Consider the following 15,490-nt stretch of genomic DNA (forward strand, 5'->3'; position numbering starts at 1 on the left):
ATTTATTAAGCCTAATTAATCCGTCATTAACACATGTGTACTGTAGCACTTTATTGTCAAATCATGGACTAATTAGACTTAAAAGATTCGTTTCGTAAAGTAATCGTAATATGTATAATTAGTTATTTTTTAGTCTATATTTAATATTTTATACATGTATTAAACATTTGATGGGATATGTCGTAAATTTTTGGGAGGAACCAAACGAGACCCAAGAGGGTCGTGTAGCGAATTCTCTGCAAACTCTTGGAAGCTCGAAGCTTGCAAGTCAGCTCAACCTCCGGGGCCTTGTTTAGATTGTAAATTTTTGCAATCTGGACACTGTAGCACGTTTCGTTTGTATTTGATAAATTTTGTCCGATCATGGACTAACTAGGCTCAAAAGATTCGTCTCGTGATTTATAATCAAACTGTGCAATTAGTTATTTTTTTACCTACATTTAATGTTCCATACATGCGTCAAAAATTGATGTGACGGAGAGAGAGTGAAAAAACTTAAAATTTTGAGGCAATCTAAACAAGGCCCGGGTATTAAATGATGATTAGGTGCATGCACCTGCACAGCACGGATGGGGCTGGGGGTGGGGGGTCATGCTGATGCAGAGAGGGATAGTCATCGTTTGACAAAGTAGGAGTAGGTTTTCGAGAGAGAAAAAAAATCAAAGTTCCTAATAATCTACTAGTAGCACGCACCATCTGCATCCTGTTCACTCACACACAGCTCAGGATCAGCAGCCGACCGGGACCGGCAGAGGAGAGGAGTCTATAGCTGCAGGTACTAGCAGGGAAAAGTACAAGTCTTCAATAATACGCCCGCGCAATAAATGGTTCCATGAATGCAGAGTGGTTCCTCGTTGAAAAATTTATGCACACCGATGATGGGGGAGGGGTCGTTTTTAGGGATTTAATGAGCGAAGGAAGTACTCCTAGTTAGGCTAGGGTGGGCCCGCCACTCATCCATCCATGTCCACGCTCTATGCTTTGCCTCCTAGGCCTCCTGTACTCTACAAAAGGAACAAACACACATGCACGTTTATCAAACCAGCTGATGTGAGCAACTAAGCATCCACCGAATCCATGCATCCAAAATCTTCGTCCTCCCTTGGCTTGGTCTTTGCATTTGATTGATTATTGCCTATACTCTGCACTCTCTATTCTATATTCTTTATAGATACTCCATCTATCTAAAAAAGAATGTAACTATGGGTTGCGTGTCAGCCTGCTGATGCTGATTTGTTGTGAGAGAACAACACTGTTCCATGGCTGATAAGTCGGACTGATAAGTTCAAGCGTTCATATTTATGGCTTCAAATTATCAATTTAGTATGAAAAATATATTTCTTAATTAATCTAATGGTATTTATTTGATATCATAAATATTAATACTTTTTAATTTATAATTGGTCAAAGTTAAGATACTAAAGCATGATAGTGTGTTAGAATTACATTCTTTCTAGGATGGAGGGGGTATGAATAGTTGATGTTCAGAATACGAATCTGAATGAAACTTTTTCAATTTGAGGGTCATATGCTTAAATCTGTTAAGATGTTCATTTATATTTTTAAACAGAAAATACTCGTCAAGTTACGTTTAGGAGAGTGTGCCGTTGTCAAAAAAAAACGCCAAGTGTTTGGAAACAGGAGATGGTATTTTTCAAAAAAAAAAATTTGCTAGTCTATCTGCTTTTGTGCTATGCTAGCTATGTGCGCTGTGCTGTTGTGTGCGTCAATTTGGTCCAACTGTTCCAATAAATACACCTTGAATTGGTGGCAATCTCTCTCCTCGCCTTCAATTTCCTCACACCCAGAAATGAGAAAAGGCTACTGCAGACCGCTCGCTCCTCTGAGGCCAGTCGTTTCATTTCCTGTTTTCAACACACCTATATTTTAGAAACAGTGCAGAAGAGTTTTATCCTCATGAAACTCTCTCTACTCCTATGAAACTTTTATCTTCTCTCTCTTCATCAAGACAGTACCATGTCAGCATATTTATAGGTTAGAGTAGGACGAGTTATTTGCCCTGTTTGCTTGGCTGATAAGCCATGACCAAAAGTACCGTTGACTGATTTGTTATGAAAGAAAAATACTGTTAATTGACTGAAAAAGTACGACTTATAAGCCAAACGAACAGAACGATTATATTTGGCTCGATAATAAAGAGTGTAACGATGAGGGTTATGGATTGCTATATTTGCTTTTCTGTAATCATCATGCACCAACAAAATAGTTGCATGTAGCTTTTCCTAGATATAGCTATTTCGGCTTTCTTTCTTCTGTTTTTATTAATAATATAAAAGAATTATTACAAATAGGAGTACTGTTCAAATATATATCACGTGAACGTTTTATTTCAGTGTCTAATCTAAAACCGCGTGCCAGCATGCATACTTAAGAAGACAGATTATTCTTCAATATCCCATTTCTAGTTCAAGGAAGATTTTGATTTATTATTAAATAAAATAATTTGGCAAACTATGTGCTCAAGTGGTTAGTTTTTTTAAGGTAAAATCTATTCACTCGGGTTAAGCTATCAATTTGATGTGGGTACATATGACTTTATTTTTTCCAGAGGAATTTATAGGAGTAGGATATGTGTACGTGTGTTCTTAGTGTTGATTACGGTGCATCTTCGTAAACGTAAACGCCTGTGTATTTACTATTATTTGAAGAAAAAATGAAATCACAATATGGATTTTTTAGAGGAAATATGGACATGAAAATAGAAACGACAGTGCTAGCATTCGGACGTCCGGATGGACGTTCACGTCCGGACGTCCACGCCTGCACTCCGTCTCTCCCCGCGCACCTCCATCCTGCGCTCGCCTATGCGGGGCCTGCGCCGCTTGACTGCACGTGGGAAGTCCCCGCTCGCGCCCCTCCGCTTCTCACGCGCATGCACGCGGTCAGCAGCTGCATCAGGTGCTACGCCAGCATCCATAAGAGGGGGAGGGGACGGCGAATGCCTAGCCGGCTTCGAGAGGAGGAGGAGGAGACACCGAGGCGAAGGTGAGGCAACAAAAAGCGAAGATAGAGATGCAACACCCGATCTGCTTTTGAAACATCGGGATGCAACACTTGCAACATACGTCTAAAGACAGTTGAAACACATGAAACATGCATCTGAAACACTAGCTGCAACACTAGATCTACTTTGAAACATCCATATGAAACACTTGCAACATACGTAAGAAACAACTGAAACACTCAAAACATGCGATGAAATACTTGCAAAAAACACCTGAAAATACTTCATATGCGTGAAAACATATGCAATATCCAGATGAAACACTTGCAAATATAAGTTTGAAAAATGAGATGAAACATTTAGAACATACACTCGAAACATACGTGTATAGCCACTACAACATGCGCAACATCCCAATATACTTTTGCAACATCAAGATGAAACACTTGCAACATCCAGATGAAACATCTAAAACACTTGAAACATACTCTTGCAACATGGGTTTTGCTTGGACGAATGGAGGCACGCCAGCGCGAAGGTCGACGGCGGCGCATGGACCTCACTGTGCGACAGCGGCACGGGCAACTCGTCGGGGGCGTGGCGTCCACGAATCTCGTCCCCTCGCCTGCTTGATGGAACATCCGTCGTGGAGTCTCACTGGCTCGGTGGAGACAGTCACGGCGAGGAGGCAGCGTGGTGGAGGCGGCGAGGTAGACTGGGCCCGGTGAAGAATACGGCGCGGAGGAGGCAACACCGTGGAGGCCGTAGGGGATGGTGCGCGGCGCGGCGGGGGCATAGCGCTGTGGGTGGATGGGCACAACAATGCAGGGAGGAAACGACGCAACGAGCATCGGAGCGTACGAACGAGACGAGCGGATAGTGTCGCTGGACAAGCGGCGCGTGCGAGAACCGTCGTCCGGACGTCTTAATTGTATCGTTATCGAAATAGAAATAAGGCTAGAGAACTCTGAAGCGCGAGCCCAACAAAGTCTTTTTCTCGGATGGCCCAGAAAATTAACCATTGGCCGGCCCAACTAAGCAAACCTGCTTCTCTACACCACCCAAGGCCCAATGCACGCGAGTCCACACGCCCCCAACTCCCGACTCCGCTGTCCACTGCCAGTCTGCCACCAAGCAAACCAGCCGCGGCGGCGCCGGCGATGACCACCGCGCGGTTCGTCTCAACCTGCCCCGCCCGCTTACCCTCCACGCCGGCTTCCCCGATTCCCAGAACCTCGGGGTGGGTTATCGGTCGGGCCCCTGCTTTCCCCGCTAGGCCGCTCGGCTTCTCGCTTCGTCTCAAGCCGTCGCCTGCCATGGCCGCCGCCGGCGTCGGCGGCAACGGCTCCCCGACCGCACCCGGAGGCTCCATAGGTAGTTCATGTGTTTGATAGTGGAATTTTTTGCTCTCTGTGCTGCTTTCGTGTTTGATTTGTTCCTTAGCTGTGCCCAACACTTCATAGTTCCTCTACTAGCTATTTCGACTGGCTGTATTTATTTCACGCACATTTTTTTTTATGATTGCGTTCAAAATCTTCAGGATCTTCTAGGATTGGAGAGGTTAAGAGGGTGACCAAGGAGACAAATGTGCATGTGAAGATCAACCTCGATGGCACTGGTGTCGCCGATTGTAGCACAGGGATACCCTTCTTGGATCACATGCTTGATGTGAGTATACTTTATCTGCGTTGTACAAGTAATTAGAGAACTGGAGGTATCTGTATAGACATAATATGCTTGTGGTTCCTTTCTTTGTGATTTCTGGTGTCCATGGATGAGGGGAATCGGAACATTAGGCCTTGCCGCCTTTTTGTGCAAAAGGGAAAAAATCAAAGCCGCGTAGTTCACATGAAAGTATCTCGAATTCTTGATCAAATCCATAAAGTGGACTAATGGAAGCATCTTCTGATAGGAAAAAGTCTTTTTGTATACTGCTCTTAACTTAAGAAGATGTTTAAGAGGGCCAGTAGTACAGTCATTTTTTTAGAAAGTGATGTACTGTACCATGAGAACTTGAGGACATCCTGACGCGAAGAACTCTACCACTTTTCTAGTTCCACGTGTTGCAGGTGGTCACTCTTGGGACTGTGCTATTGAGCACTTACTTTGCAAAATGCCTGTTTCAATTTTCCTTTTCCTAGTATGATGTGATCAATGAAGAGAGTGTTACTTCTCTTCCACCGATCAACTAACTAATGTAGTGAGTGGGATGTATGCCTCTTGTTATTCCACACAGGTGTCAGAAATGACTACTGTACGTGAGTACGTGACTAACACTTGTGAAGAGAAATAACTGTAAATACTAAAATACAACCAAAGCCAGAAAGCAAATATTCGTGTAAAAAGGCCACCTATTTCCATTATATTCCCTTTTAAGGCATTTATTTTTGAACAGGCTGCTGCTCTTTAATGGTCTCTATTCTATTGTACTACCTATGTCATGTGGTTCAAAATAGAAGGTTCTAAATGAGTTCGATAAGTATGTTTTTTTCAGTCAAAGTTAGCCATTAACTTTGGGCTTAAAACTTGCAGCAGCTGGCATCACATGGACTCTTTGATGTGTACGTGAAGGCAACAGGTGACACGCATATTGATGACCATCACTCAAATGAGGACATTGCTTTGGCAATTGGAACGGTGATTATTACTTTCCAAGAACATTTGTCAGTTTTACTTTTACTTCTAGATGCATTTGCAGGGATCATTATTAACTTGAGGTTAGGACATCCATATATTTTCCTTTCCTAACTTTTGCACTAAAATTAACACTGAATCACCATTTTTTTCAGCTTATGACTTGTGCTGAACCACCTGTAATTTAATTCCATGCAATCAGCATTAGCATAGATAGGCAGATAATCAATGAGATGATCTTCTCTTATTGTCTATGTAGGCACTACTTGAAGCACTTGGTGATCGAAAGGGAATTAACCGTTTTGGGCATTTTACAGCACCGCTCGATGAGGCAGCGGTTGAGGTTATACTGGTAAGTCGTATTCTTTTGCTGTATTTACACACTATAAAGGTGCAGTTTTGCATTGACTCTATGTGCCATTTATGCATTCATAAGCCTCAAATGCTGTGTGGGCTTATACCTGAGTTGCACATGTCGGGCTCTAGTGCTCTACGCTTAAGAAATGCTCAATCACCTAGTTCTTTGTTTTTGGATTTCCATGTATTCATGAGCATATACTATTACTAGAGGGCCGTTCATATGCATTTATTGACACTTAGCAATAACATTCAGGCTGTTTTTTTAGATTTTTGTTTGTGTATGAAGTTTTTCATATTCATCTGTCACCTACAAATTGGAAAAAAAGTACGATTGCTGTTCTGTTAAATGTTATCATAGATTTCTTTGCCATTTTTTATTCATGTTAGTTTAAGTTATTTATTGGACACATCACAATGGTCATGTTGTCGATGTTTTAACTTCCCTTCACTATAAATATGCAAATTTTAGCCACCTCATTTGTTTTTTTAATAACCTGAAACAAATTGTTGGTTATTACTTCCCCCTGTATCCAGGATCTGTCTGGTCGCCCTCATTTAAGCTGTGGCTTAGATATTCCTACTCAGAGAGTTGGCACATATGATACACAGGTAATTTGTGAAATTTGCAAACCTTTTGTCATTTATCAAACATATGTACAGTTGATGTTTCCTTTATGCTTAGACACCCCGCCCCCCCCCCCCCCCCCCCCCCCAAAAAAAAATAAAAATAAAAATCCTTGATAGCCACATCTGAAACATTCATTTCAAGTTCTACATTCATTCATTTATATTCCATCAACTTTTTAAACACCACTTCCTGTGTTTACAAAGAAATACCTTTTTGTGAAATCTTCAAAAAAAAAAACTTGGCAGTCATCATTTATTCATCACCAATGCATTGCAACACTTTCTGCATTGTAAACTCCTGCAGTCAAGTTAGTCAAAGTTTCATTTATTCATTTTGGTTCCAGCTGGTTGAACACTTTTTCCAATCTGTGGTGAACACATCTGGGATGACTCTTCACATCCGTCAGGTACATATTGCTGTCCTCTCAAATCAAATTCTCTTCAAAACAGTTGGATCAGTGATACAATTTTAGTCACGGGCAATTAAGGGCATCATATAGGCTGAGCATAAGGGCAAGATGGTTGAGTTTTCTCTATTTGTTATAGCTAATTTGCATGACCCTGCCCCTAGCACCTGATCTCTCGCTCCATACTGTCTTTTGAAGCTTGCTGGGAAAAACTCACATCATATTATCGAGGCATCTTTCAAAGCATTTGCTAGGGCCCTTCGACAAGCAACAGAATATGACTTGCGCCGTCAAGGCACTGTCCCCAGGTCTGTCTTTCCTTACTGAAAAGTTTATTCAGAAAACTCTCCTTAGTTCATGACCAGTACGTGAAAAATGCTTCAAGCACTGTTATTTCAAACCACAGTAGTTCAAGTTTTCTACTGTTGATTGATATCTGACATTGGTATAGGATAACTGGGATTAAAAGTTAAAAAACATATGCTCTTCATATTCTACGATCTACACCCGTGTTGTCTGCTGATATGTTTCTTGGTTGTCTCAACGGCAGCTCCAAAGGTGTTTTGTCAAGATCATAGCATCGCAATTTGGAAGAACGCATATCGTTCATTGCAGCACACATCAATGAGGGGACATCTGCAGAGCAGGCAGATACAGCTTGGTTTCTGCTGCTTACATTGGGAGCCTGTGTTCACCTCTGACACCAAAGCATGGACCTTGCTAATGAGATCATCAAAAATCAAATGTAAGCACTACTCATCATCTGCCTTGTGACAGTGGCATAACGCATCTGCTCGCTACTGCAATCTTATATGCTCTCTGGAGTTACGAGATATCTGAAGACTGAAAAAGGTCTAGACATGCTAAACATACTCCAGGACCAGGAATAATGCTGCGTATTGTATGAACTTTGCAACGTGGATCATCCGCACAAACATAGGAGTATGTAATTGTTTGGCCATTGCAGGGAATAAATTGGTTTTTGTTCGTCCAGTTTCCGCGAGTTGAGAAAATAGGAGCCCTCCAATTATCTGGAAAGAAGGATGAATTGTGTGTGGTTCCACTTAACCCACGAACGTTCACTGAATGCCGAATCAGCGAATTCTCCGGCATAATTTTGCTGCATGGCCATGTGGCACGCATCAGTAATTGACAGGTGATGTCGCTGCCGGAGTCGACAGCATGGCACGCCGCCTGCTTGATGCAAAGTCTACGACGATCGCGTGTGTAGACTGCTTCCGCTGCCCATGGACACGCAGGCCGGCCGCGCCACTGAAATGGTTCGTTGCGCGTCGTGTGCGCCGGCAAAGCATCCGCTGCGCCGGGATTAGATCGTGGCGAACTTACTACGAACTTGGTCAAAATTGAAGTTTAACTGGACAAAACCGAAGAAATGAAGTTTAACTTGGGATCTGATAGAGCCAAAGTGAGTAGAACGGAGCAGAGTACAACATAAAAGCGCGGCTAATGCAATAGTACTACTAGTACTAGATCAAACACTGAAACTTTCAACTTTATTTCATATATAGGAACTGTAAAGATTGCAGTACACTTGGTGCTGTTTTGCCACAAATTATTCAACCCGATCGAGCTACTGCTACTGCTCGATCAACACAAACGCCGCATTGTGCGTGCACAATATAGCTAGGACACTAGGTGTGTGTGGGTGTTTGGTACACCTGACCTGACCTGACCTGACCGTTACAACCGAATCCATACGTATAAGTATATAACCTTCACGTGGCTTCATGTTTGAGGACTTGAGGTCCTATGTATGCTAGGCGCCACCGTCGTGCCGATCAGCTACGGCCTACCGGCCGGGGTGCCCCGGATAGCCACCGCCGCCAGGGATAGCCACCGCCGCCAGGATAGCCGCCGCCACCCGGCAGGCCACCGCCACCGGGCAGGCCGCCGCCGCCTCCTGCCACCGGTGCCGCGCCGAACGCCTGCTGGACCCAGTCGACGGTGGCCTTCTCGAGCATGAAGGCCCTGGCGAGGATGTCGTCCAGGATGGGCGGCTTGGCCCCGAACACGGCGTTGGCGATGGTGATGGTGCCGGGGTTCTGGCTGCTGAGTGCGGCGATGGCCACGGCGGGGGTCTGGCCGTTGTTGAGCTGGAAGTGGATGAGCCCCTGCGGGAAGACGAACACGTCGCCCATGACCAGCTGCTTGGTGAAGAGCGTGTTGTTGAGCAGCTGGTTGGAGGTGACGAACCCCACCAGGAGCGTGCCCTGGATCACCGTCAGGATCTCCGACCCGCGAGGGTGCGTGTGCGGCGGGTTCTGCCCGCCGGGGACGAAGTCGATGCGCGCCAGCGAGATGCCCAGCGTGTTCAGCCCCGGGATCTCGGCCACCGCCACCGGCGCCACGCCGGAGCCCTGCCCGTTTGGTGCCGCCGGCACTATGTGGAAGAAGAAGTCGTTTGCCTTCACCACGTTCGGGTTCTTGCACACCACCCCATTCACCAGCACTACATGCACGCGTCCACCCATGTTAGTACAGTCATCGCGGATCATACACATGACTTGCCTTTGCATGCATACATACATGTCTAGAAAATATACTGCATTAAACAAACTACTGCTCGTACATATAGCAATCCATAGTAATAATGTATTTACCAGGGCTGTTGTTATCAGCAACGCAGAAGTCCTGGAGCTGGGTCGGATCAGTTGCCAGACCATGGGGAACTGAAGCAAAGCCCACAAATGCTAGCACTGCAAGCAGTGTAGCAAAGGCACGGGAAGCCATCGCAATGTTTATTTGCTAGCTAGTGATCAAGTGTGTGCTCGAACGAGCTGCTTAGCTAGCTTGTGTGCTCTACAACACTTGCCAGGGCACCAATTTGTACTGTCATAAAGGTAACTGTGCAGTGTAGTGGACTGCCTGCACGCTCTGCTCCACAATTCACCATCCATCACTAGCTCACTCACTGTGTGTGTAGTCTGAGTAGGCATCCACGATGCTAGTCTACCGATGGCTTACGTAGAATGTATCTGTGTCTTGTTGTTACAGTTCCACTAACTGTTTGTTTACATGGTGTCGTAATATTATTAATCACGTGCCTGATATCATTGTGGAATTACATGCATGCACGTACGATGTGGTTGGAAAATGTGGGTGAAGATAACAAATTTTTTCAATCACGCTGTCACATTCACCCACTAACACAAAGATTTCCATAAACCCACTTGTGACTTTGGATCGATCCGCATCCGTAAACAAGTACCGCTCTGTACTGAAAATTCTACGGGTGGTACCTCCGATCCTGAGGAGGTGACTAAAATTTTCTTTAAACTCGCGTCTCCAAGACTCCAGAGTGCTCGTCCGCCACGCCACACTAACTTTGCTACAACCTCCCCTCCCTAAGCCACTCTCAATTGACACCTGAATACTACCGAAATCCCACATGAGAATAACCTTCAGCAACTAACCAACGACTCATGAATGACATCATGCTTCTGCTTCTACGGAATGGCTTGTGCCTTTCCCCTTAGACCATTTTGGTGCCGTTTGAGTTTGTGTATCCAGATGCAAACATAGGGGCTATGTCTCATGTAGCCTTCATGTACATTAAGAGTGTGATTGATTGGTTGTATATGTCCTAACCAGGCCATAGAATGCAAGTTTCTGCTAATTGGTTAGGTGTATGGACCTAGGTGTGCTAGATGCAAGCACTTGCCCAGCTAAAGATTTTATTATAACGTGATCAGTTCATACATATCAAGTGATTTAAATGCATTTTAAAGAGGATTTCAAGGCTTGATAAGATAAACCAAGGGCTACAGGAGTGTACGTACCTACACCAGATAAATATTTTGGTGATGATCTTGTATTATGTTTGTCTCATGCAACATTGCATATCTTAACTCAGGCAACCAAACATCGTCTCTTATATATCAGCCAAACTAATAATATATATACAAACAACCAAACAACATGCCATTTCATGCACCGGATTTGGTTGAGTTGATACGATCCATATATACACTAAGGTACGCAAACAACAAACTAGTCCCTAAGTTGGACACTTAATTATAAATATGTAAGTTAGCAAAATCATTCATATCTGGCCACCTTTACTCATTCCAAACTTTCTACAAATTGGCTACCCTAATGTTAACATTTATATGTCCCCATTCTTGTTAGTTCGATCATCACTTGTGTCTATAACACAAACATGGCATCTTGTGATGACTGATAAATACGAGTATCCTAGATGTCTCTATTCCACCACCGAACACTTTAAAAAAAACCACCACCTACAAAGATCCTCAATGTGAACTGAGCATAGCTTAGCTAGTTGGGTTTTTACGTACTGAAACCTACCTACTACTCTGTTTCAAGTTCTTGAGTTGGCACATGTCCTTGTATTTTTTTAGACTTGTTCCATGATTTAGCGGTGTTTTTTTAGTGGTAGGCGACGTGTATATCTAGTAGAGTGTGTGTACCTTCATAAGGATTGATTCACAAAAGATAGTCTTGATTATGACTAGTGCAGTGCCATAGCAAAAACTGCCACCGCCGCCATCCACCTATGAACCCATCCTCATCTATTACCTCTATAGATTCAATGGTAGGCAAGGTGACCATCCGGTTGGTCCTTGATTATGGCTAGTGCAACGCCGTAGCAAAAGAAGCTGTCGCCGCTACCATCCACCCTGACATGATTTCATCCTCATCTATTACCTCTATAGATTCAGTGGTAGGCAACGTGTCTATTCGGTAGACTGTATATACGTGCGTTCATAAGTGTGATTCATAAAACATGCTCCTCCATTATGGCTAGTGCAGTGCCATAGCAAAAGCCGCCGCTGCATGCTGCTATCCACTGTGATGTGAATCCATCCTAATCTATTACCGCCATAGGTAAACTGGTAAATAAAGTCAATTATCTTTCAGTGAATAGAAAGATTTTTTTTGACAAATGATGCCGAGAAAGTCCGACGATACCATCAATCGGAGTGCATTGAGCAAGCAAATTGACTTGTACATAAGAAACTTTCAGCAGGCTGATAACTGATGACAGATAGCAAAACTAAACTAAACCTCGATCATTCTGTGATTCATACGTCATGGTTTGAAAATACAGCAAGATAAGAAAAAGTGTTCTCAGTACATGCGCGCAGTTCCGATCCTAAAATGCATCCACACCAGACCATCTAACAAGGGTTTCCATGAGCTCCACTTCACTTGTGACGTTGGATACGGTCAGTTCGTCAACAAGTGTACTGGTTTGCACTGGAAATCCCACTCGTACGTCGGCCAGGATGGCATACAGCACTCTGCGGCTGCGGGGACATTGCACGGTGAGTAATGGGATAATGGCATTAGGTCACGGGCCATTCTTCCCCAGTGCTTATCCTCCCCGTGCATTAGTATTTGACTTTTAATTGCCCATGATTAGTGAGTGGCGGCTGCGCAAATGACAAGGGGTCACAATCTCACAGATATCTTGGAAAAAGGAAGCGCGATAGGTAGCACCCCCAGCTGAATTTTTTTGTGTTATGTAGTGCAGATTGTGACTCGTGAGATTAACTTTTGTATAAATCATGTAATGCTAGGTCCTAGGACACGTAACGATCATCGAAGGTCTCATGGGACTTGGCATTTTTTTGGAAAGAAAATTAAGTTAAATTGATTTTATATATTGGGAGAAGCTATATTTTACTTAGACAAGTAAAACCAGCAAATCTTGCACTTAGACGTACATGATGTCAGTGTTATCCTAAACACTAAATATTATACACTCAGTACTGTCCGTGCATTTAAAGATTTTAGATGACGGTTTAATCTACCCATATCGCAGTTCCACACAACATGTTTTTCTGAAGCGCAACTTGTTGAGACACATACAGTACAAAGTTGCTCAACTAAATATAGATAATACTACATCCATCCGAAAATAAATCAATTTATAGAAGCACATAACGTCAATTAAGTGACTGATTTTTTTAAATAGAAGAACAATATCTACATCACCAAATAAATACATCAAAACTATATTTGCTGATGCTTTTTTCTATAAATTTGGTGAAACTTAAATAATTTGACTTAGGATAATTCTATAAGTTGATTTATTTTAGGACCAAGGTAGTAGATAGTGATAGTTAGATCGACCTGTTTAATTAACGGTAATGCTACATGTCTTACGTCTGACATGAGCAAATCATCGGACACTCCCGTAGGCCCACCACCTCGTTGGCTCGTTGCTTGCGCTTTTACCCTGTCGCTCGCTCTGCCCATTAGTTTATTAAAAAAATCACCCATCCTTATCCCTTGCGCTTCCTCCTTCCCTTTCGCAGCGCCTTGCGGCTGCCCTGTCTTGGACGCGAACGCGCACTCCCTTCGTTGTTGCCGCGCGGCCCATCCGCGCCGCTCACTCGTGCCCCGTCACGTGTGCCTCTCGCCCCCTCCTGTCATGCGCGCTGGTGCTGGTGGTGCTCGCTCCGCCTGTTGCGCGTGCCGCCCGCTCGGCCCACCAAAGCCCGACGTTGGTGAAGTTGGTGGCGATGGTGCTCGCGCGCGCCGCTGGTGCTGGATGCTAGTGGTGCTTGCCTGCCGCCACTCGCTGCCGGCTCCCCCGATGGCCGGAATTGATCGGCGCAGGCGCTCCCCCTCCCCTATGTTGTAAATATATGTTTTAAGTGTTTCAGAGGTATGTTGCAGTTGTTTCATATGGATGTTGCAAAAGTAGATCGAGGGATGTCGCACATGTTGCAAGTGTTTCAGAGACATGTTGCAAGAGTTTTTTTAAATGTTCCATCTGTTTCAAACGAATATTGCAAGCGTTTTGATCTGGATGTTGCATATGTTTCACCCATATGTTGCAACAGTATGTTTCAAATGTTCCATCTGTTCCCGTCTCCGTTGCAGCAAGTGTTTCATGTTGCAAGTTGCAAGTGTTCTATCCGGATGTTGCATATGTTTTCACACATATGTTGCAAGTGTATTTCCCAGATATTTGATCTATTTTAGACATATGTTACATTCAAGTGTTATATGTTGCATGTGTTTCATGCTGTTCAGAGAGTCAGGGGCACGGGGGAGTGATGGTGGCACGTCACCAGCGTTGGGGAATGGGGCGCGGCGAGCCGGTGGCTGGCAGACGTGGCGCGCGGCGCGCTGGGGCTGGCGGTCGGGGGCACGACGGGGCGAGTGGATGGGGGCGGGGTGCACGGATGGGGACGGGTTGAATCGAGACAGGTGGGGCGGGTTGAGAGCGGGAGTCGTACGCACATGACGACGGCGCGATGCGCATGCGGACAGGACGAATTAGCGGACGGAGGCAGGTTGTGCAGGCGCATGCGGGAAAGACCGTCCAAAGGAATCCTATCATGTCGAATGTCCGGACGCCAGCACCTCCCTTTAATTAAACCAGCGGGCCACTATACGTAAACCCCTCCACTTATCATTTACACATGTTAGGCGAACGTTGCGTGAACTATCAGCGATGGCCATGATTCTTCGACCTCTTCCAAATCTACTGCAAGTTATTGCCACTCCTTTTGGTTTCCGTCCGAGGCAAGAAATCCTCGCTCTGCAACATCGAGTGTAAATGTTACTTGGCACAATTTTATTCGTTCGGGGAATAAATAGAAAATCTAGTTTTCTGTTTACCACATTTTGGCCTTGTTCATTTTTCTTATAATCCATCTTTTTTTAGCTTGTTTTTTCAGCTGGAATAATGTTTTTCTCCCACGACAAATCAGCCGGAACAGTGTTTCGACTTGTTTTTTCAGCGAAGCGAACGGAACCCTTATATTTAGTGTCCTGTCAAAGTGGGGCGGATCTAGAAGGATGACGGGCTGAAGCTCTCGCATCTCCGCCTTCCCATTCAGCTATCCGTATGGAAAAACAGGTGGAGAAAGGTAGAAGGAAGGAAGCAAGAATAGAAGATCACGGAAAGAAGGTGACGAAGAAGTTCCTTCCACCTGCTCATCAATCAACAAATAAAAATTTGCACTCTGTGGTGTTTGCTGGACTACCCCAAATGTACATCAGGTTTTTGTATCGTCAAATCAAAAAAAAAAATTGTAAACACGTCACTACTCACCATCACCCTGTTCGCTTGTTGGTTTCAACCACCCCAAACCAGCCAACCAACAGTATTTTCCTCTCACATAAAACCAGCACCAGCCAGCCCAAACCAGTTCAGAAACCAACCAGCGAAGGCCGCATAGCGGCGGCGCAGCGATACTTCCTGAAAATAAAACAGAAAAGTTTAAAAATTAAATCTCGACCACGATGGGACTCGAACCCACAATCTCCCGCTCCGGAGGCGAGCGCCTTATCCATTAGGCCACGCGGTCACGTTGTTGTTGCCTTCATATTATAGTATTTGATGATAAAATATGAGAGCTGGCCTTCTACCAAAAAGGCCATCGGCCCACGGACGAGAGTTGCTAGGAAATAGTCTTCATAGCCCCCTCGACTATTCAGGGTACTTCATCACCCAAATTATTGTATGTTTGAACTATTAGAAAATTTTCAGACT

General features: G+C 44.3%; 1 protein-coding gene, 1 non-coding gene and 1 pseudogene across 2 annotated transcripts; 1 reads left to right on the forward strand and 2 right to left on the reverse strand.

Moving 5' to 3' along the window:
* Positions 1-4,047: 4,047 nt before the first annotated feature.
* Positions 4,048-7,901, forward strand: LOC136497433 (imidazoleglycerol-phosphate dehydratase 3, chloroplastic-like). Its single transcript, XM_066493230.1, has 8 exons — positions 4,048-4,339; positions 4,506-4,633; positions 5,498-5,602; positions 5,859-5,951; positions 6,494-6,568; positions 6,931-6,993; positions 7,192-7,301; positions 7,544-7,901. Exons 1-8 carry the CDS (start codon positions 4,126-4,128, stop codon positions 7,569-7,571), a joined length of 816 nt encoding a protein of 271 aa, XP_066349327.1. The 5' UTR covers positions 4,048-4,125; the 3' UTR covers positions 7,572-7,901.
* A 599-nt stretch (positions 7,902-8,500) lies between these two features.
* Positions 8,501-9,791, reverse strand: LOC136498495 (germin-like protein 4-1; annotated as a pseudogene).
* Positions 9,792-15,232: 5,441 nt separating this feature from the next.
* On the reverse strand, positions 15,233-15,305 carry TRNAR-CCG (transfer RNA arginine (anticodon CCG)). Its single transcript has one exon. It is a non-coding gene; the product is annotated as a tRNA-Arg (tRNA).
* Positions 15,306-15,490: the final 185 nt, after the last annotated feature.

The sequence above is a fragment of the Miscanthus floridulus genome, chromosome 12 (genome assembly GCF_019320115.1).
Source record: "Miscanthus floridulus cultivar M001 chromosome 12, ASM1932011v1, whole genome shotgun sequence".
In the NCBI taxonomy this organism is placed as follows: domain Eukaryota; kingdom Viridiplantae; phylum Streptophyta; class Magnoliopsida; order Poales; family Poaceae; genus Miscanthus; species Miscanthus floridulus.

Coding starts and splice junctions, on each gene's coding strand:
- LOC136497433 (XM_066493230.1), top strand. CDS start 4,126: ATGACCACCGCGCGGTTCGTCTCAACCTGCCCCGCCCGCTTACCCTCC. Junction 5,603..5,858: donor TTGCTTTGGCAATTGGAACG/GTGATTATTACT, acceptor TTGTCTATGTAG/GCACTACTTGAAGCACTTGG. Junction 5,952..6,493: donor CAGCGGTTGAGGTTATACTG/GTAAGTCGTATT, acceptor CCCTGTATCCAG/GATCTGTCTGGTCGCCCTCA.